Source organism: Glarea lozoyensis, assembly GCF_000409485.1.
Source record: "Glarea lozoyensis ATCC 20868 chromosome Unknown GLAREA1, whole genome shotgun sequence".
In the NCBI taxonomy this organism is placed as follows: domain Eukaryota; kingdom Fungi; phylum Ascomycota; class Leotiomycetes; order Helotiales; family Helotiaceae; genus Glarea; species Glarea lozoyensis.
In genome coordinates this window covers 131292-156919 of record NW_007360983.1, presented here as the reverse complement: position 1 = coordinate 156919, position 25628 = coordinate 131292, and the positions used below count along the sequence as shown (strand labels likewise).

The 25628-nt window shown below is 44.2% G+C and overlaps 9 protein-coding genes across 9 annotated transcripts; 5 read left to right on the top strand and 4 right to left on the bottom strand.

The window, feature by feature from the left end:
• Positions 1-3708: 3708 nt before the first annotated feature.
• GLAREA_08704 (uncharacterized protein) lies at positions 3709-4485 on the top strand (the record flags this gene model as incomplete). Its single annotated transcript, XM_008077665.1, has 1 exon — positions 3709-4485. The coding sequence occupies one exon, from the start codon at positions 3709-3711 to the stop codon at positions 4483-4485; it is 777 nt and encodes a 258-aa protein (XP_008075856.1).
• Positions 4486-7259: 2774 nt separating this feature from the next.
• Positions 7260-8919, top strand: GLAREA_08703 (uncharacterized protein; the record flags this gene model as incomplete). Its single annotated transcript, XM_008077664.1, has 2 exons — positions 7260-7703; positions 7756-8919. 2 exons carry the CDS (start codon positions 7260-7262, stop codon positions 8917-8919), a joined length of 1608 nt encoding a protein of 535 aa, XP_008075855.1.
• A 323-nt stretch (positions 8920-9242) lies between these two features.
• On the bottom strand, positions 9243-10729 carry GLAREA_08702 (alpha/beta-Hydrolase; the record flags this gene model as incomplete). Its single annotated transcript, XM_008077663.1, has 7 exons — positions 9243-9326; positions 9386-9541; positions 9585-9705; positions 9751-9943; positions 9995-10267; positions 10315-10463; positions 10512-10729. 7 exons carry the CDS (start codon positions 10727-10729, stop codon positions 9243-9245), a joined length of 1194 nt encoding a protein of 397 aa, XP_008075854.1.
• A 1533-nt stretch (positions 10730-12262) lies between these two features.
• On the top strand, positions 12263-14142 carry GLAREA_08701 (RNI-like protein; the record flags this gene model as incomplete). The annotated part of the gene is made up of 3 exons (XM_008077662.1): positions 12263-12627; positions 12689-13749; positions 14105-14142. The coding sequence occupies 3 exons, from the start codon at positions 12263-12265 to the stop codon at positions 14140-14142; spliced, it is 1464 nt and encodes a 487-aa protein (XP_008075853.1).
• A 556-nt stretch (positions 14143-14698) lies between these two features.
• GLAREA_08700 (uncharacterized protein) lies at positions 14699-16320 on the top strand (the record flags this gene model as incomplete). The annotated part of the gene is made up of 2 exons (XM_008077661.1): positions 14699-15057; positions 15108-16320. The coding sequence occupies 2 exons, from the start codon at positions 14699-14701 to the stop codon at positions 16318-16320; spliced, it is 1572 nt and encodes a 523-aa protein (XP_008075852.1).
• A 1139-nt stretch (positions 16321-17459) lies between these two features.
• On the top strand, positions 17460-18191 carry GLAREA_08699 (Acyl-CoA N-acyltransferases (Nat); the record flags this gene model as incomplete). The annotated part of the gene is made up of 1 exon (XM_008077660.1): positions 17460-18191. The coding sequence occupies one exon, from the start codon at positions 17460-17462 to the stop codon at positions 18189-18191; it is 732 nt and encodes a 243-aa protein (XP_008075851.1).
• A 302-nt stretch (positions 18192-18493) lies between these two features.
• GLAREA_08698 (uncharacterized protein) lies at positions 18494-19501 on the bottom strand (the record flags this gene model as incomplete). Its single annotated transcript, XM_008077659.1, has 1 exon — positions 18494-19501. One exon carries the CDS (start codon positions 19499-19501, stop codon positions 18494-18496), a length of 1008 nt encoding a protein of 335 aa, XP_008075850.1.
• A 660-nt stretch (positions 19502-20161) lies between these two features.
• GLAREA_08697 (ALDH-like protein) lies at positions 20162-21760 on the bottom strand (the record flags this gene model as incomplete). Its single annotated transcript, XM_008077658.1, has 4 exons — positions 20162-21061; positions 21114-21544; positions 21598-21667; positions 21719-21760. The coding sequence occupies 4 exons, from the start codon at positions 21758-21760 to the stop codon at positions 20162-20164; spliced, it is 1443 nt and encodes a 480-aa protein (XP_008075849.1).
• A 772-nt stretch (positions 21761-22532) lies between these two features.
• GLAREA_08696 (uncharacterized protein) lies at positions 22533-25193 on the bottom strand (the record flags this gene model as incomplete). Its single annotated transcript, XM_008077657.1, has 2 exons — positions 22533-25012; positions 25061-25193. 2 exons carry the CDS (start codon positions 25191-25193, stop codon positions 22533-22535), a joined length of 2613 nt encoding a protein of 870 aa, XP_008075848.1.
• Between the last annotated feature and the right edge of the window lie 435 nt (positions 25194-25628).

Sequence of the window (25628 nt, the reverse complement as noted above, 5' to 3'; positions counted from 1 at the left end):
GTGTTTCTAGCGCGTCAAGAATAATGAAAATAGCGTGAGGGGGAAGAAGTGGGCTTGACGTTTCTTTTCAAGGCTAGTTTCGACCCCTCTCGCAAACTAAAATGCTTGTGTGTTGTGCTAAAGAGATCGGTCTAGAATTCTCCTCTTTTATTGACGACACTTCGCAAAAGGCGATCGAAGGACCCGTCGAATACTCGAGTTGGAATAGTCATGACAGTTGAAATATTATTCAGTGGGAAGTATATATCAACCCAATGAATCTCAGCCCAACTACATCTTTTTACTGCATTCTCGTGATGATGCACGGGTTTCTTGGACAGACGGTTCTAGAATTCCGTTCGAGTTTTGACTACTTTCAGCTATTCACAGACAATCATTATCATCATAATCAATGCTCGCTGTGATTCAAACCAAGGATAACAGCATCCGCGAGACGGGTCCAGAATTCCGTTCAAAAGTGACGACATAACTGTTATTCATAAATTTCTTCATCATGGTCAATGCAATTATGATTCAGATATGAGGAAAGCTGCATCCGCGAGGTCTTTTTAAAGAGCACTTCCTCCTGATTTTCATTCATCTTCTTCTTTCTTCTTCACAACATTTTCACATCAGTTTTCATATGATGACAACTTCATCACATACTTTCTTTATCTCTTTCTCAGTCCTTGATTCAGCTATCTTGCAATCATCATACCAAACACAGATTGGTTTCACATCTTCAGACGCGATTCTTCCAATTCTCAAAGGCTCCTCCAGTCCATTCTTCACTTTGTCCAACCCTCAACCCTACCGGAAAGCTTCTGGTCGCCTTCTCAATATGTCTTCATCGGGACTTCACTCAATAACGTACACTTCAAAGTAAGTCTCGCCAGAAAAGAATGTTTCGATTTCAACAAAGCTGACTTCCCAGGCGACTCTACATACTACTCTAGCCTCCCTCGATATGTACCCCCCCACAAGCGAGGCATTTCACAGTCCTCTCGAGGCCAGCAGAGGATCGTAATTCCTCAAACGAAAGCAACAAATCGCATATTCTGAGGAAATTGCCCTACCCAGACATCGAAAACATCGATTTGAACTCATCACACGTTAGCAACCGGTAAAAACCCCTTCACGTTTAACTGTCAGTAAACTTACAATGTCTCAACAGGAAAGAGACATTTAGCAGATTTGGACGACAATGTCGGCAACATCATCCAACAGCCCTCTATACGTTCCCTCACAAGCGAGGAACATCGACAGCATCACCATCATTGCCGTCGCTACGAAGCCTCACAGACAGCCCCCTGAGAAGAACGCCCAGGAGCATCCGGTCATTTTAAATGCTTAAGACCCAGAACCTGGAGCCACAGAGCTGATGTTGAACGTCGTGTGTACGTTAACGAATTCTCATACCCAACATAACTTACAACCATCCTCGAATTCTCAATGCGGATCACACAAGCCTGGGCTCCTCCCCATAAGAGAGGCAAGTCCCAAACTTTTACATCATGAAAAGTTCGCACTTTTTCCAATGCAAGCAACAAGTCACACAATTTAAGGAAATTGGCACATCCAGATTGTGATTTGGGCTGAAGAAAATTGAGTGGTGGGAGTATTTGCATTTTTACCATGGGACGAGAACCGTACGGCACCAGACGAAAGCAATAAATCACATATTTTGAGGAAACTGGCGTACCCAGAATGGGTGTGGCCATCGCTTGCTAGGACCGACATGTGATTGAACTAAGCCAAGAGGAAGAAGATGACGAGGGGTTGGGGAATCGTACCAATCTGACGACCAGCAGGAGTGTGAAGTATGGTTGGATTTGATTTTGGTCAATCAGGCTCCGAACAATGGTTGTAATCATTGCTTGGTTTTATTGTTCCATTTTTCGAATCATTTAAATCATTTACAATGCCTCTTACATTCCCCACTGGAGATTCGCCCATACCACTTCCCAAGCAACACCCTCCCCTTCAATCTACCAAAAAGAGCGCCAGCGTAGTCGACCAGTCAACTCGATTTAATATCCTCCTCGATACCCACGCCAATGCAAGCAACGAGTGGTTAACTGATGGCACTGCAAGCCACTATCTAGAGCCCATATAGGCGGTTGATCCATACCTCGGACCAGAAGAGAAGCTGAGCTTGATGATTGGCGACTTCGTTAACAAAAATGAGAAGAAGAACAAGTAGTGAGGAAGGTGAAGTCGAGGGCTCGGTTGTATTGTTAGATAACTGTTCATCGGTTCTCGCTACGGAGTTGATGGTAGATAGGTCATAGATTGAATGTCAGGTCTATGTTTGAAATCGTGTAAGGGATTGAATCATTACAGTCTCGAGGCAAGCTGAAACCAAAGTAAGATATCCCACCTAGTAAAATTTGACTGCAACTCAAATTTTTAAAGTTAGTCGAGGCATGATATATTTTCCCACAAAGACAATAAAAGCAACATAATTCCTCAAAGCAATCAACAAAATATCGCCATTCCCTCTATCCCTCTCAGTAAATAAAAATAATTCCGTCGATGTTCAAAAGCTGTCCTCCGCTCAAGTGCAACCCAACTCAACAAAGCACTCGAAAAGGAATTCTATCATTCCATTAAACCTCTTCCAACCCCGATTCCATGCCCTTCTAGACCCAACAGCATGATCCTCAGGAACAACCCTCCTAGTTCCCGCTAGTGTCGCGTCTATCCAGGTACTAGGAGCAAAGTCTTCAGACCGTCTCTAAATTCAGGTGGGGAAGTGGGTCTTTGGACTTCATACCATCATAAGTAGTTTAATGTGGTTTTATTGGATGATGGACTGGTCAATTGATTTACTTCGAGAGTCCAGTGATCGAAAGTCGATTTGAGTAAAGCGAGGCTGATTGGAATTTCTTAGATTTATGAGGCTATTGGTGAAACTGTTGGAAGGAGCAAACGTCGTGGGATGGCCTCTTAGTGGAAAGAATAGGTGACACTCGAAACACGACATTTCTTCGATGAGGTTGACGAAATATCGATATTTAGTGGATTACTGTGGGACATTATCCCCATTTCGTCCATTGTTCTAAGGCAATGATATCTTCTCGACCTCCATTTGAACTCGATCGACTTAGTCTAAAAATTAGAAAGCAGGTGACTTAGACTTAGATGTCTTGGTCTACGACATAATGAGAAATACTGCAAAGCTCAAGAACGTACTGTGAACAGAAAAAAATACAACGGTCAAAATTTGGTAGACTTGAAAGATCTAGCTGAATCCAATGAGCGTCATATGGAAAGAACTCGAAGAGGAGTTTGGACTAAGTTCAAATCACAGCCGTGTTTTCATCTCGGGACCGTCCATTGATTAGAATCTTGGCCTACGCTAGGTATCAAAAGCGAATAGCTATCCAATGAGCTGATTTCGATCACTGCCCATCAAATTCGATGGACTAGATATCGAAATGGTATAGGCTTATCACGCCCAGATTTTATTTAAGTGACATGCACCTCCCAGAATTTCTCCTGTTTCTTCTCATTATCAAAGTTACCGACACAGCGACATTCACTCATCAAGCGACATACCTTTTATTATTCCTCTAATTTTTAACACCGACATTAAAAGCTTTCGCCGATAGAGCTTCGAGTATATCACTATTCAGTAACTAGTAAGAACCCTTTTGCATTATATCACTTATTAGCATCAAACTTATGATGTTCCAACAGGAAAGAGACATTTATAAGTTCCCGAAAATGTCTGCCTGTTCTAGCCCCGCTCGCTATATACCCCCTCACAAGCGAGGCCGATCGCAGTCCTCGACACCATCAGAGAGTCGGAATTCCTCAAATGAAAGCAATAAATCACATATTTTGAGGAAACTGGCAAACCCGGAATATGTCTGGCCATCACTTACGCGAGACAATTGGGCGGTGGGAGTGGTAGCATTTTTGCCCTGGGAAGAGAACCGTACAGCACCAATTCGCTGTACCAGATGTAAGAAAAAGGACGGCACACCTGATAAACATGCTCTTGAGAAAAATGCTCAAGAGCATCCTGTGATCATCCTTCGAAAGTCACCGCCAGAGATTGAGGACAAAGACCTCATGTTAGAGGTCGTATTTACCTCGTCGAATCCGCAGCCATATCGCGACGACGCCGGCCACATCATCGACAAGTCTCGCTCTTTCCCGATTCGGGGAACCAACCAGGACAGGCAGATAGATTCAGACAAATATGAAGTTGAAAATACCCTGGATATCTGTGCAACACGAAAAAAGCGGTCATACGTGCTGAGTAACCACGTTTACCGCGCCCCCTTCAGCGAACTGCAGTGTTGGTACAATAGCGAAGACCGGCTCACTAAGGACGCCTACAAGCTCCTCATGTCGCTTGTTGGGATTATACCCACGGAAAAATGGGAGGACTTCACTCCTGCCAAAAAGCCGGCCGAGAGGGTCAAGGAACAGAATTGGAATAGCATGAAGACCACCAGCCAAGTGGTGGTCACAGCTGTTTCAATTAAGGCATAAGAGGAGAGGACATCATCAACATATCGACATCAAAGGTATAAGTGGAGGAGTAATCAGGCATGACGTGGGCGCGCTCACCTGAGGGACTATTGTAAAGCGGTTTTGGGCAGCAATAATGTACAGCAATTTTGGAGTTTGGTGTTGGATACCCGGTTTGGTGATTGGAGACTGCGATTGGTTATTGGTCATTGTAAAGTTATGCTGATAGCTTGATGATTAATATACTGTTCCAACCATTGCTTCGTTTGGATAAGTGAGGTTTTGCATCGTGATCGCTCGTTGGTCTTGGGTAATATACGCATATATTCAGGGATCAAATCTCTGTCGACGTTGGGGCAAGCAGAGGTGAACGCAATATACAGAGTCTTTGAAACTAACAGCTGCCTTGTTTCAGAGCTCGATTTTCCTTGATAGTGTGCCAGTAAATGGAGATAGCAAAGTGTCTTGGTGCTGTTCCTCAATTCCTAGAACGAATAGTAAATACCCGAGAAGTTACATTTGTTTAGACACGCAACTACAGCAGAGATATCAAATTTTACAACGCCATATCGTGAGGCTCCATAAAGAAAATTTCCATGAGTCCAAAACCCGGTATTGACAAGTCGCCTTCATGCAGCACCCAGCAACCCGGATACAACCATCCGTGCTAAATATAAGAATATGCAAGGCAACAATGCGGGGTAATCAATCGCACCCAGAAAAGGAGTCCAAAGATTCAAAATTGCATGTCGCAAAGACGATGCGAATCGTGTGATGTGTTCTGGATAAAGCCGAAAGCAAGATTGCCGAACGGCTGAATTTGAAAAGTTACTGGGGACGGGTATATTGAGATTGTGTTATGGAATTCTCATTTGAAGGAGATGGTTGACAGATTTAAGTAGAGCGTGAAAAGATCAGTGAGTATGGGAGATATTATGGTGCAGTTGATGATGAATAAAGGAGAGGGACGCTGTGCTGCCAGCACCCTGCTGGTCTGTGAAGGCGCCACAAATCGAGCAGAGGAAGCAGCGAGGCAATCGCGACTGTGTTAAGAGCACTAAACATCGCATCGGACTCAATATCTGCGATAACTGTGTAGAATCTTCAACACCGAGATCGACATTCCCATAAATAATGATTATGGCTTGCGACCAGTGATATCCAGCTAAACACGAAGCAGTTGCTTCGCATTCGTCGACATCCATAACTCGTCTGCCATGAACGATCTCATAATCGCATTCATTACACATCACTTGGCTTTGGTGTCAACAGAATGATCATCAAGATCTGAGGAAACGTTAGTATAAAACATAACACGAAGAAGAATATCAGAGATACCACTCAATAGAACCGAACTTCAGTCACATTGAAGATCCTGGTACAAATATTGAGATAGAGCACATTGCAGTTGGAGTGATAAAAGCTTTCACGTTGAATTAAGTCTCGCAGAGAATTGAAAAAGGATAACTCTTATACAAGATTGCATTTCATTCGATTGATGTATGATTTGTGTGAACGAGCTGTTGCAGCAGGTAAACAAAGGCATGCCCACATTTAGAACATCACCTGACATAGATCTTTCTAATGTCTTTGATATACCACTGCCGAGGCGACTGAACGAGAATAATGATATTTTTTTAGAATATTACTTTGTACCTTTGGAAATTAGGATGGCTTCATTTATACGATCAGGTTTTATCACATGACTATCTGCTGACTGGGTCGGTCGACGGGAAATAATCATTAGTTGGCAACTCCAATTAGATATTGCAAAAGTATGCATTGGTTTGCGATTTTCTCTTCCACTATTCCGCCTATTCAATTCTGTAAGTGTTGGAATCGTATTATTCTTCAGTTTCCAACATCTCATGAATTCCCGACTGTACGTCACCCCTAAATAAGCGAGAAGTACTAGATCCGGACAAGCCGAGATGCTGAGAACTCTAACAGCAGGTTGTACTCCTCATGATTGGATCATTGATGATTTGTCTCACTGAATTGTAACCATTGACAGTTATCTGTATCACAGAGTGTATAGCTCGGGAAATAAACCACGCGAGATGGCCAGATAAGGTAATACCCAAAAACATCTGGACCCTGAGATGTGGCCAACCTGTCAGGTATCTGTCAGTATCAGGTTACTGTTGATTTTGTGTGTACCATTCATCAATGCCAGTATTTCTATTGTCGGAATCATATCAAAATTTGAAATCGATGTTCGGCCGTTTATGGACCCACTTGCAGTTATTGTACCGAGGATACTTAGAATGTCCTTAATTAAAGGGTCACACAACATCGCCTTCTTTACTTGCAACACATTCTTATCGTTCATAGTTCATCAACTCGCCTCAACCCCTTCGTAGTCAGCACCCTTTCCAGCCAAACCCCCCTCAGCGCAATGTGGCAAGCGGCGTCATCCGCGCACCCGGTTCTCATATCTCGGTCTCTCCATCCCCAAAGACCCCGAAGAAGCAAAGGTGGACATCCACATCTACAGATTAGGGTTTCTGTTATCTAGTCGACCCAATCGAACACCCTCCCTCCCAGCAGCCGCACCCAAGCAATGTGGAGAAAAGCTTATCATGTTCCACAAGTCTTGGCCTGGGCTCTCCCTGCACGTCCTACCTGATTCGTCACTACCCGCACACACTTCCACACTCTTTCGAGAAGGTCGGTTGATAACGCGCTGGTTGCGTACATATTAGAAGCGATGTGGTACCTTGATTTCCTTCGACCAGATCTTGGGGATTCTCCTCTGCATTTTTTGAACGGAGTTATATTTTTAATCAATCGCCATGGATTTCGTTCACGGAGATCAGTCAGATGTCAAGCACAGTCATGATCTCGAATCTGGAACTCCCCCTCCGCAGTATCCTGTAAAAGGCGAAACGATTCTGACGACAGACGATCAAGACAGTACGGATGCGATCAGAGCGAGAGAATTGCAGCAGAAAAATGGCGTACTTCATACGCTTCGCAGAGGAGAGGAATGGCTCGATGAGAAATTAGGGATTGAGACACAGGGTATTGATCTTATTCGAGAAGAAGACAAAAGACCGCCCTCAATCTTGAATGTCTTCTTGTTGTGGTTCAGTATGACTTGCCATGTTGGAACGATCCCAATTGGAATGCTGGGTCCCGAGTTTGGACTGTCGTTCAAAGCATCGTGTGCTGGATGTGTGATTGGTACATTTTTAGGGGCACTTTGTACGGCTTACTGCGGTACTCTTGGTCCAAAGGTAACGAACTCTTCTCCTGTCTGTCTGATTGTGGAAACTGACCTCACCATAGCTCGGTCTCCGTGCAATCGCTACTTCTCGTTACTCCTTTGGTTTCTACGGCGCCAAAATATGCTCTGTCCTGAACGTCGTCGTTGGTGGTGGATTTGCAGTCGTCAATGTCGTGGTTGTTGGTCAAATCCTCTCGGCCGTTTCTGATTATCATATGACAATCGCTGTTGGATGTGTTATCATCGCAGTCTTGAGTTACCTGATTTCGATTTTCGGATTCGCACTCATCCACACCTTCGAGAAATACTCCTGGATCATGTCATTCGTCCTGTTGCTGATCTTGCTCGGCCAGGTTGGAGGCAAAGTCGACACCTCAATCCCAGCACCAACATCAGGTCTTGACTTTTCTGGGGCCATGTTGAGTTTCATCGCACTCTGCTTCTCCTCCTCATCTGGATGGTGTTCAATTGCCTCTGATTACTACTGCAATTACCCAGCCAAGACTCCATCATGGAAGATCTTCTCCCTCACTTTGGTCGGTGTTACGATCCCAACAGTTTTCACGACCTTGGTAGGAGTCTGTCTCGGTAGCATCACGACTCTCCAGACAGATCCATCAACAGCCTATCTCACGGAGGCTTACGAAGACCATGGACTTGGCGGTCTCCTCAGAGAATCATACCATCCTCTCGGCTTCTCCAAGTTCTGCCTCATCCTACTCGTTTTCACTGTCCTAGGAAACAACGTCGCAATCAACTACTCATCCGGTCTCTCACTTCAACTTCTCGGTCACTACTTCCACGCTGTTCCCCGTTTCATCTGGTCTTTCATCAACGCCTTAGTTATCGCCGTTCTTGCCATCGCAGGTCGTGAGCATCTCTCCACCATCGTCAGCAACTTCGTGTCGCTGCTCGGTTACTGGACCGTATCCTTCACTTTCATCCTCCTCATCGAAGACAAAATCTACCGACGAAGAACCGGCTACAACTTGAGTGTTTGGAACAGCCCTTCGAAACTACCGATGGGACTTGCTGCAGTTTTGGCGTTGATTGTCGGGTATTGCGCTGGAGGTGTGACGGGAATGAGCCAGACGTGGTATGTTGGTCCGATAGCCAGAAAGTTTAGTGCATATGGTGGTGATGTCGGTGTTTATCTATCTGGGGCTTTTACCATCATAGTGTATCTCCCGGCGAGGTATTTTGAAAGGAAGATGACCGCTAGATAAATTGCTTGTTCTAGTTTTGTAATTAGTAGAGATGCTATCGGATTAAATTGTACACTGTCTCAACCCTTTGAACATAATATCTCCAAGCACTTAGCTACAAGTTGACGGTCTCTTTCGTAAGTCGTGACATAGGCTTATGCCCAGCCATGAGACGCCTTTGAATGACGATTTGAATTGTTCTCAACAACTCTTACGTCAAGAATTTTGTAGAAACTGAAGATGCGAAAATGAGTCAAGAAAGGGGGTTTCAGTTCAGTCGAAGTGGAAGCTGAGAATAGCATACTTAGTTATCTACCGACATCTACCTCACCTTAACTGTATTCTCACGCTACCCAGACTTGCTCAATAAAATCCTTCAGATCATTCCACAAAACCTCGGGCTTCTCAAGCGCAGCAAAATGACCTCCCTATTCGCTCGTCAGTACTCCTGTACTCATCATCTTCTCGACCAACCAACATCACGTACCTTGTCATGTCTCCGATAAAACACCAACTCTCCTGTTTCCGCCACCCATGCTTTCGGCACAGGCGTAATCTCCATTGCGAAAGACGAATAGCCGAATGGTTTCTTGATGTAATACTCTTTGTTCGCGTGACCGCCTGCGTTCTCAGATACATACGGCTATGGCAATCAGCACTATCAACAGAAAGAATGCTGATCTTACCTGGCGATAATTGTAGAACGAAGATGAGATCGTGTCAGTAAACCAGTATAATGCTACAGCTTCGATGATAGTATCCAAGCTAGGTGATTCGTCGGACCATTCGAGGAATTTTTCTCCAACCCTGAGGGCGTTAGTAAGTGCATGACAGAGAGCATGGAGTACAAACCAAGCAAGCAAGGCAAGTGGACTACTCGATAACACAATTCCCAGCGTAGCCGGTCTCGTGGCCTGCTCCAGCGCATAGCCAGAGCCAGTTTCTTTAAAATTCTGCGCTCGTGCAATATCTCTTCGATCGACTTCGCTAATCTCCCCTTTAACATTCTCCGGCTCGGGGAGGTAGCAGTAATTCACATGCACAGCTACAGCACCTCATCAGCTTATCCCTTCCCTCTCCATAGATACTTCCATACCTTTACACCCCTGATACCTACTCCCCAAGATCCTCGCAACCTTACTCCCCAAATCCCCACCCTGCGCCACGTAGCCATCCCCAAACCCAAGATTAACCATGAGCTGATCCATAATTGCGGCAACATTACCTAAATTAAAATCACACTCCAACGGTGGAGGATCTGAGAATGCGAAGCCGGGCAGTGATGGGACAATCACGTGATGAGGTAGAGTCTCCGGCGTATATTCTTTCTGGAGATGTGTGAGAACAGGGAGGAACTCGAGGAAACTGCCTATTCAATTCATTAATGAGGAAAGTAGTTGGGGAGGGAAAAGAAACCTGGCCAGCCGTGAAACATTATTATTGGAACGGCGTCACGTTTCTGCGAAAACAAGGCAGCGAAATGGATGCGGTATGACTTCTGTCCCGGGGCAGCGAGGAGCATCGTGTATTGCGGATAGGCGTTAATTTCCTTCTCGTGTTTGCGCCTTTCAAACATTTAGTGTCGGGGTCTGAGACTGTGAGAGGGGATGTACCAGTCAAAATCCTCTCTCCAAAACCGTACTGCCTCTTCCAACCAGTCACGAGAGACGCCGTAATTCGCGTCTTTCGTCGTGTTTTCGTATGTCGGTTTCGCGAGTTTAGTGATTTTGAGTAAGGTCTGGAGTTCTTCGATGGCGGTGTCGTGGATGCCGAGTTTGAAGGGGACGGGGTCGATGAGGGTGTTGGCGGGGAAGGTTGCGAAGGTTGCCATTTTGAGGGTGGGAGAGCTTCTTGGAAGTCTTGTTGTAGATTTTGATCTTGTTAGATCGATGTGACAAAGACTCTACAGATCGGGTAAATAAAAGAAGCTTACTTGCTACGATGTGTTATTGATGTTATGAGAAGACCAGCGGCATGGGTTTGAAGATTTCGCTTAAGCATATCGTGTCCAAGATGAGATGTGCACGTGAGTCACTTAATCGTCTTTAAAAGCGACATAGCTCTTGTGATATGTGAGTTATCCATATAGTTCTACATTATGTGCTTTCTTATATTATTGGCAATTAATGCCCAGTTTGGATTTTCTCAAGTCTTTCTTTGGACTTCGGTGATCAATACTTTTTCGCTTTAAAATTTTGTACTAATGGAATTCGCAGACTTTCCTGTCTTCATTTCATTGGAATTCATCACTTGCTACTTAGTTATCTGCGACAACTAGTCACTTCATTTGCCCGTCTTCTATGAATTGAAACTCTGAAAAGTCAGAACTGGGTAGATATCTCGGCAACATTGTTCATCCAGTCTACTTTATTTCCGATTTAGAGAAAAACTTTGTAAACCTTAATATAAAGAACAAACAATCCCCTATTCTCAAGTTAACACGTTATATTCTCTAGATTTCAACTTTATCTTAAATTCGAGCTTTATTTATTAATTACTTGTTTCATCACTAAAACATGTGCCAGTCCTTTTATTCTCAACTAATCGATTTGTTCAGATTGTGATCTGTTTTGTATGTGCCGCGGAATCCGTAGGTGTACGACTCCATTATCTTAGTTCACTCAGTTCTCTTTCTGCCACCAGTGTAGTGGCACGCACCCAACCCACTTATAGTCACCTGTTATTGCTCATAACATACTGCCTGTACACTATACTACACAATCCCTACAGTTGCTGGGAACGTATTACTAATTACTCACTACAATCTCTTTGGGAAAAGTCCAACCGCGGATAGTGTAAAAATGCCTCAGATATTAGTAAAAACAGCCTTTTCGAAGCCGAAATCACCGGATGTTTTAGTTCAAATCCTAAAGACCTCAACAATCTTTACACCTACAAGTTATCTGATAGCTGGCAAATGCCAAGAATTCGTGGATTTCGACGAGAAATTCGGGTGCGCCGAATCCCGGATAAGCTCATTTTATTCTACGGAAGATAATTTCGTATAGATTTATGTAATTAACATTTTTCAGGTTTGTAACTTACGTCAGGCCGAAAACGTATCTCAGTTTCCATATTCAGATTCCATATTCGCTACCGATAGAATTGTAACTATATTGGTGAATTGTTTAGTAATATTTCGGCGTTGTGCGTGCAAGTACCTCACCGATATTGCTTAAATATCACTCGTTGTTTTTCTGTAACTGCACCTCTCAATTGAATCGATCTCAACACTACGAATCTTCAAAACACCTTTTGCAAAGCTTCTATTCAATCCTTGAACAGAGAACGTCTACTTCTTGCAAGCGGATACCTACCGAGATTTCAAAATTGATCTACCTCTTCCCAGCAGAGCTACATCAACATGCCTTCTGCAGCTACTCGATTCGCCTCTTCGGCCGATTTGCTATACTACTTTGGGATGCTCATAATGAGCCGGAAGCTCTTAAGGAATTACTGCTTGGTGAGCAAGTACTTCAACGACATGTTCACCCCTATATTGTACGCGGAGGTCTGGTTTCGTCAAAGTAATGCACAATTTCTCCTCGAAGATTTGCCTATACTTTTGGGCAATCCTGCGCTCAAATTCACCCGTATAATTGACGTCGAGATTCCAATCACCCATGAAAGAGGCGGCCAGGCAACCCGATTGGCGGCTTCTTTGACTGGTTTATTCAATGAAGCGACGCAGTCGCTTCTTGAGAAAATGCCAAATTTGCAAATGTTTCGGTATGTATCTTTGAGCTTTATGGAACAAAGAGGATTATCTGCTAACGATGATGCGATGTAGCTGGGCAGGGCTTCCTCTATATTCAGCGACAGTTTTGACGTTGCAAGCGAAATGTCTCAACATTCGAACGCTAGTTATTCGCTACTGTGATTTAGTTGAAAATGACCTAGGTCTCCTTGACGGTTTAACAGTCGCGAGTTACTGGGACTTTGATGACTGGGACCATCATGACGCATTCTCCGAGACTCGAGCACTGTTCACAACACAAAATGTGCCATATTTTCCAAATCTGACAAGTCTAGAAATCGTGGGACTTCATGGCAACCTTGAAGAAGCAAGAAAAGATCTCGTCAAACTTCTTCTTCAGTCGCCCCGCTTACGGTCACTTAACTTGTCGATATGTACCGACACTATAAGGCGTCTACAACGGGGAACTGCCGGTCAAAGGAAGCAATGCGTCGAATTCTTGGTATATCTGATTAAAGATTTCGCTGAGGCAGGTGGAAAGCCACTGCAACTTAAAAACTTGGTCCTTGGGGTCGGTGTCGTTCCTTGGAAATCAGAGAAATCTCTCCACGAGTTAGTGGATCTTGAGTATCTGGAGAAAGTTCACATAGAAAACAACCTGTCTGTGTTCACGTTGGTCAAAAGCATTCACACCATAGATTGGGAAATATTCACCCCCGATCACACTCCCAAATTGCGAGCCTTTAGCGTCTTCGAACTTGATTCAGTAACGAAATGCATTCCTGAAGGTTTAGTAGGTTTTACTCAGCTTTGCAGCTTCTATTGCAGCACAGAATCGGTTAATACTGTAATGAAGAGCACCGAATCCTTATTTGCATATCTTCACCCTAGACCAAGATCATTGACTCTGAACGAGATTCCCATGGTAGAAGTCTGGGGGAATAATTTCACCCAGGTCTCGTTGTACAATATCCATGCGCTTTCAGTCATCTACCGCAGCAAGCTTGACTGGGATTCAGATCTTATCCGTTCAATTATAGCAGCATCAGATCTTCGTCAGCTCTGCTTGGTAGGCTATCAGTCAGGGCCCGAGATACAAGATGATCATAGGGTTGGCCCACCAGAAGTTGGTAGCATTCATTTTCGAATCGCCTGTAAGTGTAAGAAGTTAACTTACATGAGAATTGGAGAAACCGCTTGGCGAGTTTCACGGGACCATAAAGATGACACAAGTGTTTTCTTTGAGAGGCTAGATCGGTTCGAGTCGAGGGCAATAGGGATATACCAACCTTGGAATCATAACCGTTTCTAAAATGAAGATCAGCGGTTGGCTAAAGACAGTATGATGCCTCTAGTATCATGATTCTCTGCTTGCTTTCGTGGGATCATCACTTGCAATCTTTTCGGTAGCGCAGAATCAATCAACCAATCTTAACAAGAATGTCTCCAAGTGTTCTTCTACGCAGCCGCAGGAAATCCAAATTCATACCAGTTGATCTAATATTAAAGACAATAAGTACGAAACAAAGCACTTGACCATTCTGTGAGATAAGAGGGACTTCCTCGAACGGCAAACGTTGTACTGCTGAGATTCCGTTGTTGAGAAGAACTCAAGAAACGGCCGCTTGGGGCAAATGACTGTTACGGAGCTATAACTTCAAGTTGTCAACTTAGAAATCACATATTTCTTCATTCTGGTGCAAGCATTGAAGCACTCTATCTCAATTACAATTATTTATATCATTAGCAGCTTCTCACACCAGGCGAAGACAATTTCATTGATGAAGTGAACGAATTAGTGACCACATCTATCTTCGGTTACTTCCCTCTGCAATTAAAAGCAAAGATAGCTGTTCGGGTGGCGCCAGTTTCTTAGCTATCACATTGGTTGTTGCGGCTACCGGATAAACACTGCGGCTGTCAAGTCTGGCATTGCCAACAACCAACATCCACCTGCGTTATTGATGTCATCACATACACCTCAAATAATCGTGGCATAAATTTTTTCGACTCTACCACAGTTGATATCTCTCTCCAGGAAGAGCCGCTCTTCCACTTCTAACCCCTTTTCCGAATCACTTCGCCAACTTGCCACTAGCCAACATGTCATCGGCTGCTACCCGATTTGCTAGCCTTCCGGAGATGCTAAATAATCTTTCTTATTCTATAATAAACCGAGATTTACTACGCAACCTTTGCTTAGTTAACAAGCGCTTCAAGTCAGCTTTCGCTCCTTCCTTGTATGAAGAAGTGTGGTTCCGCGCGCATAATACTTCGTTTTTGATGGAAAAGCTTCCGCTACTTTTGGGTAATCAGGCCTTGCGATACACTCAAAAGATTGACCTTGCTATTTCACTACATAGTCGGAAAAGTGATGAGCAAGGTAAAGGGGTCTTGTGTGACTTTTATAACCAAAGCATACAAGCTCTATTATCTAAAATGCCCCAATTGAATTGTTTCCGGTATGTTGTAAACTTGCCTGCGAATGCTCGACTGACTTATTCTATTCAAGTTGGGAATATGTACCTTTATATACTACTACCCTAGCAACTCTTCAACAAAACTGTCCAAATTTAAGAACGCTAGTTATACATCATCCAGAAGACATCGAGGAAATACTAGGGATTAGCTACGATTTTAATTGGGATCATGATCTTAAAGAGAGAAGACCGCTGTTTGCATTTCAAGATTTGGGCGTTTTGTCGGGTTTAACAACGATTGAGGTTTCGAACATTCATGGAGATCTTGAAATTACACGAAAAGGTCTTGTACAGACCTTACTCAATTCGCCGAGTTTGAAAACCTTGGCTCTGTCGATAAGCGGCTTCACAGTATTCCGACTATGGAAGGTCAATACAAGGTTTTCATGTCAGCAATACCAGAACTTTCTGGACCAACTATGCAGAGACTTTTTTGACGCTGGTGGAAAACCACTACAGCTGCAAAAGCTCGTTCTGGGGCTTAGTATAATCCCATGGGGATCTGGGGATTGCCTTAGACGGTTAACAAATCTGGTATGTTTAGAAGATGTTTATATCTTTAACGAAGAATACGAGACGGCACTTACTTTCTCGGATGATGATGACTATATCGCATGGTCTCTCCTCACTCCAGAGAATTGTCCAAACTTAACTAACGTTGGTGCTTATCGACTTACGAAGAGTGTGGAAAGATGGATCGGAAGTCTGACTGAGGGATTTATAAAACAGTTCAACACTGAGTGGGCTACTGAAGAAGGTGTGGCTGCCTTGAAGTGGGACACCGACGATACACAAACAAGATCTGCAGCTAAGCTAAGGTCGTTGACTTTCAACGTGAATATCACATGGGACATGTCGGACTTGGAACAATTGCCTGTTGTGAATGTGGAAAAGCTTCAAGCGCTGTCGGCTGTTATTGTACACAGCACGCCCGAGCACCAAACGGGGATCCTTGAGTGGCTCAGCAGAGCAAAAGATCTCGAACAGTTGTTTTTCGCCGAACGCTGCTGTGCTAATATCCCTGCCAACACCAACAGTCAGCCAGATAACGAGGGATTTGAATATAAGCTTGCTCGTCAGTGCAAGAAGCTACGTTACCTCAGATTAGACCAGAATGCCTGGCGTATTACAAGATATGACCCTGCGGCAAGTGGACTTGATATTCAGTTTGAACGGCTAGATCGCTTTGAGACACGGCTTATAGAAGAATTTCAGCCCAGGATGATATTCAGAGAAGATTGGTGAAATAAAGAGTATCATGAACGGTATATGGAATTCAAATCAGGGTTGACTGTATTAAAGACGACACTATTCTTTCGATTTATGGGTGTTGGTTTTGGCTTTTCGTGTAGCCGCACTGGTTGGTTCGTACACTTACCGAACTAAAACGCTGAGAACAATGGGTTGCTAAATCGGATGTCAGTAAATGTTCTACTTCTTCAAGCTGCAATACCCATACAGGAATAAGAACATGCAGACAAATGTTTCATAACTGACCCCTTCCAAAATTGCCATTGTCTCATATTCGCCGCGTTAAAACGTGTCTAGATTCAGTCATTTACGATCTTTGTCTCGCTTGGCGACGTGGCATCGACCAACCCCCTTTTTTTCACTTTCTTTCGCACTATAAGTGAAATGATCAGCAGCTGGTGCCAACCAAGCCTACTTAATTTATTATCCAACCGCTTTCTTCTACTTTCCATATAGAATATCCCTACTTATCACCTTTTAACAATCACAATACCGTAGGCAGAAAGTTATGTTCAAGCTGATCGCTTATGTTCTAATCACTGACAGATGAATCTGATGAGAATTTTAATAACGGAAGGAAAGAAAAGCAGGAGTTATGGGTAGACTAAAATTCCAGTACTAGACTTTTCTAATTACCTTTCAAGACAACTCAATATCTGCAAGATCTGTTTGGTACTTTATCCTAGGAATGGATGGCTGTGGGATGCGAGTTTACTTCATGTTGTATTTCAAACGCAATGTCAACAGATCAACTTTATACTATGACATTAGTCAATGAGATCTCTGATCTGTCAGGAAGGTTGAATCGATTAGCCGAGAAATTAGGACTGCTTTCCAAGGAATTTTGTGTGTGTCTGAGAAATCAAGATGCATAGCTGAAATTAACCTCTGAGCTCTAGGGTAAGACCAAGAAAGAGGAGTGTAAATGCACCTTCGTCCTTGGACTACGCTACAAAAAAGTTTCCACATGAGTCGGTATGAGTCATGTAAAAGCGGGGTTTTATAGCTTATGATTATGTTCAAGACACACCATTTATTTTCTGTATATATATATTTTCTTCCAAGACATCAATAACCCGATCAAATTACACACCAGAACACCACCCAAAATCTTTTCTTCACCACCCCACAAAATGTCCACACAAACCTTCCACCCATTCATCCTCCTCACCCCAACCCTCTTCCTAATCCCCACCCCCATCGCGATGTCTATCCAGTCATACCGAACACTTTACCGCAACCTCCATGCAAATGCCGCCTTCTGTACAATGGGCTTTGGATCTCATTTCCCACCTCGTGAATGGAGCGATCCCGAAACGGAGACTTCCATACGAACACGTGATGTGGCCCGGTGTTGGGGGGTGCGCGGGATGGGAGATTTTGCTATGAGTTTACGAACAAGCGATGATGAGGTGAAGGGAAGAGAGTTAGGTGCGAATGTTGTGTTGGTAGATGGGGAGGAGTATGTAAGATGGGTTGCTAAGAGAGGTGGGCTGGAAGGGGTGGAGTGGATTGGGTATGCAGGAATAAGAGACGCTACCACGACGTCGCTTCCGGAGCTTGAGGAAGGCGAGAGCTGGCCAGATTGGCGGGAGATGGTGGAACTCAGATATGGTGTTGCGCCTGATTATTGGGGGAAGGGTCTTGCGAGGATAGGTGCTGATGCAGTTATGTTGTGGGGAGTGAAGGAGATGGGCGTGAAAAGGTATATTGCTGAGACCGAGAAAGAGAATGTGAGAAGTGGGAAGGTGCTTGGGAAGATGGGATTTAAATCGTTGGAGGGCGTGAGTTATTTCAAAGAAGAGAGTGAAGATGAGTGGGTTTTGAGTGCGGAGGATTTGGTTCAGAGATTGGGGAAATTGTGAGGTAAAATTTGCTCGATCATATGGATGAAATGTAACCGGCCTTCTTAATAAATCCAAAATATATATCTGTCATACGAAATAGGGAGATGTGGTATGAGTGACGTTCCTGCTATGCTCGCTTATCTGCACTCCCTGAGAGGAAATCCCAATAAGCCGAACCCCAACTTAAACGCTGCAATCTTATCTCGTCTTCAATCGTTCTTCTAAAAGGATGCTCCAGCCAATCCGGTGGTAGTCATAACTTCGTTAATGGAGAGATAATAAGGTGTCGGCTGGAAAATAACAATGACGAAAAAGACAAATCAGAAACTATCCCTCCTTCTCCTTCGTCCTCGTCGCTCATCTCGCCAGTGCTCATCAATTCTCGAGCTACTGCCATGCACAATTCTAGTGATAAGCAAGCCTCTTCCAACATTCGCAATAGTTTCCCATCCATCGGCAAGTTCTGTATTTTCTCCCCTCGCCCAACTCGTTCTAAAGCCTGCAGCAACAGCAGTCGCCGTTCGTTTACCTTTGGCGCTCATACCGTTGTCCCACCATTTCCCATGGCGATCACTGATTGCTAGTGCTTCGATTGCGCCTGTCAATGCAGAAACTTTGGATGCTTCGATGGCTTTGTCACAAAGCTCTTCTTCGCGATCCTTGGACGGCATGTGGATTGGTACAGACGAGTGACGGAGATTTGGGGAGTGGACGAGGTGTTGATGGCGGTGGTGGCTGTGATGACGGGGCCCGATTGACGTAGCATCCAGATCTCGAGAAGCGACCAGTCCATCGTCGTCTCCTACCTTTTCGCTGTGCTCAGCAGTCGAGAATTGATCTTCGGGGTGTTGGTAATAATCATTCTGAGGAGTTTTTCTTTCAAACGATCCTTCTTGTTCGAGTCCTCTAACTGTTGGGGGGACTCCTCGATGATCATTGTCATGGTCTTGGATGACAACCGTGGGAATGTTAACTCTCATCGAAGACAGGGATGGGGTTTTCGAGGATCTTTTGTCGCTACCATGATGCAAGAACTGTCTCTCTTTCCTCCGCAAAGCCCTTTTCAAATGTCGAACTTCTCTCCTTAATTCGCTATCAGTCGTGCGATCGCTAGCTTTGTCGTCGATCTGACTTCTGGCCTTGGATGGCCCGGCCTCTTCTTTTCGCTCTTCATCATCATCGAGATGATGCTTCACAGCAGCAGCAACGCCAGCGAAAATGACCGGTCCGAACTTGGTGAGAAAGGACTTCGAAGCCCGTTTGATCGCGGCTTTGTTTTCATTTGATAGCCTGGACTTAGGCTTTGGCTTTTGGGAGCCGTCCGCCATTCCTTGTCTTGACGCTGAACGCTTGGGAGATGTTCAAAGTAACGAACACTTAAATTAAACACTGGGCTATGGTAATATAGATTGCAGTTCTGGGTATTAGAGATTTCAACAAGAATATCAAGAAATAAAGAAAAGTAAAACGAAAACAGCTAGTCATACTACCAACTTTGACTGTGAGTACAAAAAGAGCAATAGAAAATGATAGAAGGCACGCGCAATTCAGGCAGCGCGTGATGTTGAACTCGTGAACAAGGATGAATCACCATCGCGACTCATCAGAACTCGAGACTGGAAACTCTGAAACGGTCTCGTACTTGAAATAGAAACATCATGAGCAGAAAGACAGAGCGAGATGATAAAATCGTGAACGGCGACAACCTACAACCTATATTGTCTTGATCTGTTGTTGATTATGAAGTCGTGATGCAGAGGAAAATAAGCGGGCTTGAGATGAGACAATCGCCGAGGCACGAGATCAGGTGAGGTTCACGTGACATACCTCCTTCCATAATTGCCTATCCAAGAACACCACATACTGGCTACATCTATTTCTCAAGTGAATTTTAAACTAGTATTCGGACGCCAGGGAGAAACGAGTCAATGTTCAAATCACAGGGTGTTTAATTTTTCGAACCTCCATATTCGCCTCTACCCACCTACTCATCCACCAATCCCCCTAACCTTAAAATAAATACTCTTCTGCTCCGTAAAATGCTCCATACTCTCTAACAAACTCTCTCTCCCGGTTCCACTCTGTTTCCAGCCTCCAAACGGCAAATCCCAGCATCCAGTTGGACTCGCACAATTGACACCAATCATTCCACTTTCCAATTTCTTGCTAACCCTCAGGGCTCTTTCCAGATCCTTCGTCCATAAGGATGCGTACAGCCCGAATTCAGTGTCATTCGCTTTCGCGATGACTTCTTCTTCGCTGCTGAATGTGTTGATTACGACGACTGGACCGAAGATCTCCTCTTTCATAATCGCGTGGTCTTCTGGTGCGTCGTTGAAAATAACAGGATGGACGGTGAGGTTTTCTGAGTTAGCTTCTCCGTCGAGAGATACCTGTCCTAACTCCTTGCCCAGCGCGATGTATTTTAGTACAGTGTCGTACTGTACTTTATCCGCCTGGGGACCGTGGTTGATGCCACTTTCTCTTGGATTTCCAATCTTTCGTTGAGAAGCGAACTTCTTGAAGACCTCTGTAAATTTCTCCTTCGCACTTTCCTGGACGTATATTCTGCTGTTTGCCATACAAGTCTGACCACTGTTATAGTTGATGCTGAACTCCGTCTGTTTCGCTGCCTCTTCAAGATCTGCATCGGCAAAGATGACTGCCGGTCCTTTACCACCAAGCTCGAAAACGACCTTCTTTAGATTTGAATTTGCGGATGCGATCTGGATCTTGCGTCCGGTGCGTGTCGATCCGGTGAAGGAAATAGCTCGTATCTTCATATGTGCCGATATCGCATTGCCAGAAACTTGTCCATGTCCCGAGACGACGTTGATAACTCCAGGTGGGAATCCACACTCCTCAATCCATTGTGCAAGTTTCCACGACTATAAAAGTCTAATTAGCACAATCACCCTTGAGAACTCCATGTTAACTCACAGTCAAAGGAGCCTTCTCACTACTTTTAAGCACCACCGTGTTCCCCGCCGCCACCGCTGGCGCAACTTTCTTACTGAAAAACACCAAAGGGGCATTCCAGGGAATAATAATTCCCACAACTCCAAACGGTTGTCTCAAGCTCATATTCAAGAACCCCGGTGTATTCAATGAAGTATGTCCCTGTGCATAAGCAGCCTCTCCAAAGTAATTAAAATGCACAGCAGCATAGTTGGCGTCGAAGTAGCCATCCACGGGCCTGCCCATGGAAAGAGCCTCAAGATCAGCAAGGTCTGATTTGTGAGTGGTGATTTTCTCGGCCATCTTCTTCAAGGGGAGACCGCGCTCGATGGGGGAGAGTGCACTCCATGCTGGGAATGCGGCTTGTGCTGCGTTGACAGCACTGTCGACGTCTTCTGCTGAGGCTTCGGCGACTGAAGTAGTAACCATTAGTTAATATAACGAAATCGCAAAGGATTGAACTTACCCTTTGCAACTTTCTTGCCATCAAACGGACTGAAAAGCTCGAAAGTCTCGCCAGTAGAAGCTGGAACAAACTATTACCGCGATTAGGTTTTTATTCAGTTCTTCTTCTCACATCTGCATACCTTGTTGTTAATGAACAATTGCGAGTCAATTAGATCAGCCATTTTCGAATATGTTACTTTCCAAGCTCTCGATTATTTTCATCGCAGAACACCAAGCTTCACAGATATACAGAGCTCCTAAAGGACCCTTACTCAGAGAGCACATCCTTGCAATCACCCTCTGCGTCGGAAACATGAATCGCATGCCAGCAGCCGATGATGTAGTTGGGAATTGGATGAGGTATCGTCCGAAGTGGGATGCTCCATCGGCAGTACTCCGATTGGTTTTGTGGGTGGAATCTAAGCGAGAGATTCAAGCGTCGAGATTAGGGGCTACTATTGTGGACTTTGCTCTTATTAGTAAGATTTTGGTAATGATTAGCAGGCACTCTTACGAACTACCAATCTTCGGTTTACTTGAATAACAAGTTGGGTTCTAGATATATTATCTCATGTTCAAGATTGCAAATTGCTATCAGAAAACTCACCAGTGTGTTGCAAGTCCACCGTGCACGGGACACCTCAAATCGGCAGAATAGCAATTTCATCCCCAAAAAGCAGACCAATTGCTTTGAATAATATGTGAAATATCGTTCCTATTTTAAAGGCTAAACATACATATTACGGAAGGGGTGTCAGAAAGTTGAATTCCTAACAGCGTTGTTTAAACGGTGTCCCGTCATTTTTGAAAAGCACTCATGACTATTCCAAATTTCCCAAAGACGCAAGAAACCAACACAACCATAAATGTAGAAAGCGACATTTAGACACCAATTCTGATTCTCTATCCGTCATATTGTCAATAGATCGTTATCTCATAATACTAGAGTTTCATTCATACGAGGCACAAGGTCTCAAGCTCAAATCCAAATCTGGCCGCTTCACCATCCATTATCCCATGGACATAGCTTTCACCCATCAAGAAATACGTCTCCGCATTCGTGTGTTTACGGAGAATAAACGGAACCTGTCCGCCTGCCAAAACGTATACAAAGTCTCCTTTTTGAATACTAGCCGGACCTAATCCCATATAACCTTTCTCTGTTACAAAAAACGCTCGTTTCAGAGCAGCTCGTCTGAGACTTGCGCCTAAGATATTGACTCTAGCATTCAGCCTGTCCGATAGCGGTATTAGGCTTTCTTCTCCTTCGATGTGCCCTCCTTCGATGAGACTAGTGTAATTGAAGAACTCGTACATGGTAGGTTCAACTGATGCCTGGCTTTTGTCTCCACTGACGTGCCAGCTTTCGATAAGACTCACATCCTTAAAGAAGCCGTCGCGAGGACGTTCATCTGATTCCGAGCTTTCTTCTACATCTGCGTACTCCCTTTTATAGAGATGCGAGGAATTAAAGACATCGTACATGGTTTGTGAATGTGAAGCCTCGCCGACTGTTTTGGAAATAACACCAGGAGGTTTCGTTGGATAGCGGGTTTCTCCAAAAGTATCAGCGAGTAAGGTACGCTGAAAATCCTCGCTTATATTTGATCCATACAAACTTTTGCAAGAAAGACTTCCAGTCAGATCTCTCCAGTCTTTCAACACATCGCTTACACGAGTAGCAGGTATATCTAGATGTAAGTCCTCAGCTTTAGTTGTTACGCCACCAATGGCGGACACAACATCGAATTTGAAGCCGTTCAACCACAATGTTTTATCATACAGCTCACTGCTAAACAGAACTTCTCTATCAAGTTCCATATCACCACAACATCGGTACATGGGCTCTGCAAGAGCTCCCTGTATGCGACGCTTAGGGAGTACCGACAATCCAGAATCATACCACGACCAACTCGGGGCCCAGGATGGTATTGGAATATGACTTGATAGATTAGCATCACCAATATGACAGATTATATCCAAATTCTTCCGTCTATTGATATAGTGCCTTGCAAGAGACGTAAATACGTCGAACGCCGGCACTGAATAGTCTGCTTTAACTTGGAGCCCTCTTTCTTGTCGGGAAGAGCTTGACGTAAGTCCCAAAAGAGCAAAGACTTTATCCCTTTCGTCCGTAGCCAAGCAGTGTCTGAATCGCTCAAGTAGGACAAACAAATCCATGTAGTATGGTTTCTGAAATCTTGTAGTTCTTATCGTGTTGATCATGCTCACTGCCTCAATGACGCTCTTCATCTCGTGCTTACTGCTGCATTTCTCTAAAGTCGTGCAGAAGGCCGACCAAGAGATTGTCGTCCGTCCAGTTTGTACGGTGGCTTCTCGTGCGACAGCGACTTCCTGGATTACCCATATTCGTCTGAACCACGGATTTAGAGCCAGCTCGTTCATCAATTTCATTTCTTCATCTTTTAAGGGAGCAGAATTGGCAGTAACAGTGGTTCCACGAATAGTACGCCCCTTGAGGCTCTTTGATTTCTGGTCGTCTTCTTCTGTCTTTTTGATACGGTGCAAAAGTTTCTTGATTTTCATTCCAAGAAGCCCAATCCAAACCACAACTTTTTTAGCTTTTGCAAAAATTTCAGTCATGCACTGAACTTGCTGACTTCGCTCCGATACATCTTCCTGATTGATGCAAACTGCATCCACCCACAATCGGCGAGGCTTTTCCCTGTCATAAAGATGATCTAACGCTTCTGCAAGATTGGAAGTTATGAAAAAGTGCTGACCATCTATGAAAATCTCCTTTTTATTTACTGTAGAACCCCAGACATAAGATAAAGCTTCATAGACAGGATCCTCGTCCAAGGACACAGCAATCAAAGTGCATGAATAGCCATTGAGATTTAAGGTGTTCTTGTAGGGATGCAAAATGAGCAATCTTATTTCCCGTCGTGACGTATCAAGGGGTTGGTATTGAAAAGGCGATGATGGCTCAACTACTGGTTGGTGATAGTCATCTCCATGCGGAGTTCCCGTTTCCTGATTTTGCCCAATACCAAAGCTTTCATTTTCTTGTAGGGCAACCCCATGGGCAACCTTAACACGCTTCGAGGGCGGAGATTCTGTCTCATCACAATTCATTGAAGAATTTGGTTCTATCAATTGCTCGGAATTGAAGAGCTGCGTGCTAGATAAATTCTTAGGTGAAGAAGCTGAAGAGGCCAACTGTAGGCGTGCTTGGGCTGCTAATTTGGAGGCAGTATAACGGATCCCATCTTCTGATCCGTTATTCAGAACTTGCTGAATTAGCGTTATAGTCATTTTAAAATCGAAGGTATCTGTAAGAACGTTTGAGCCAAGGCTGAATAAGTCCGACAAGTAATTTGCATTCTCATTCTGCGAAGAAATTGTGAGCGCGCTCGGTTGACTTTGGATTGTTAGGATTCGAACAAGATCGATGATTAGGCTCTTAGCAACTATAACGGAATTAGCAACACTATTTCCAGTCGTGAATTAGCACATACTCATAACATCGACTACTGCAAAGACATCGAGAACTGAATCATGAGATTCTGCAACGCCAAGTCCTAGCCTTATGGAATCAAAGTGTTCCTGAAAAGCCTGCAATTCCGCTTCTATATTGTTCGTATCAACCATGGCGATGAAAGCTGCTAAAGTAGCGGGGAGAATAGGTATAAGATATAATCATGACCATTTGATGGAAGGGCTGATAACATATTGGTCTTAGCCGGCAGCTCTTTACTCAGCCACACAGCTTGCAGCAATACTGCATGATGCAACCCAATGGGACGAAGAACCAGCCTTATCTGTCGACCTGTCCACGTGAAATCGATGCTTCTGCGCCAGCCACTCAAACACGACCAAAAGTTAGCTGATGGGGTGGAAAAGGTAAAAAGGTTTTTGGGAGGTCTTCAGAAGACAGCCAAACTTACCATCTAATAATATCAATTGCTGCTACTGTGATGCAACAGCGGCCAATGCAAGAAAGGAGTCCAGACGGGGCTGGTATCATGGTATGAAACATGAAGTGGCCAGTAAATACATATAGATGGAACAAGATTGATCCTCATT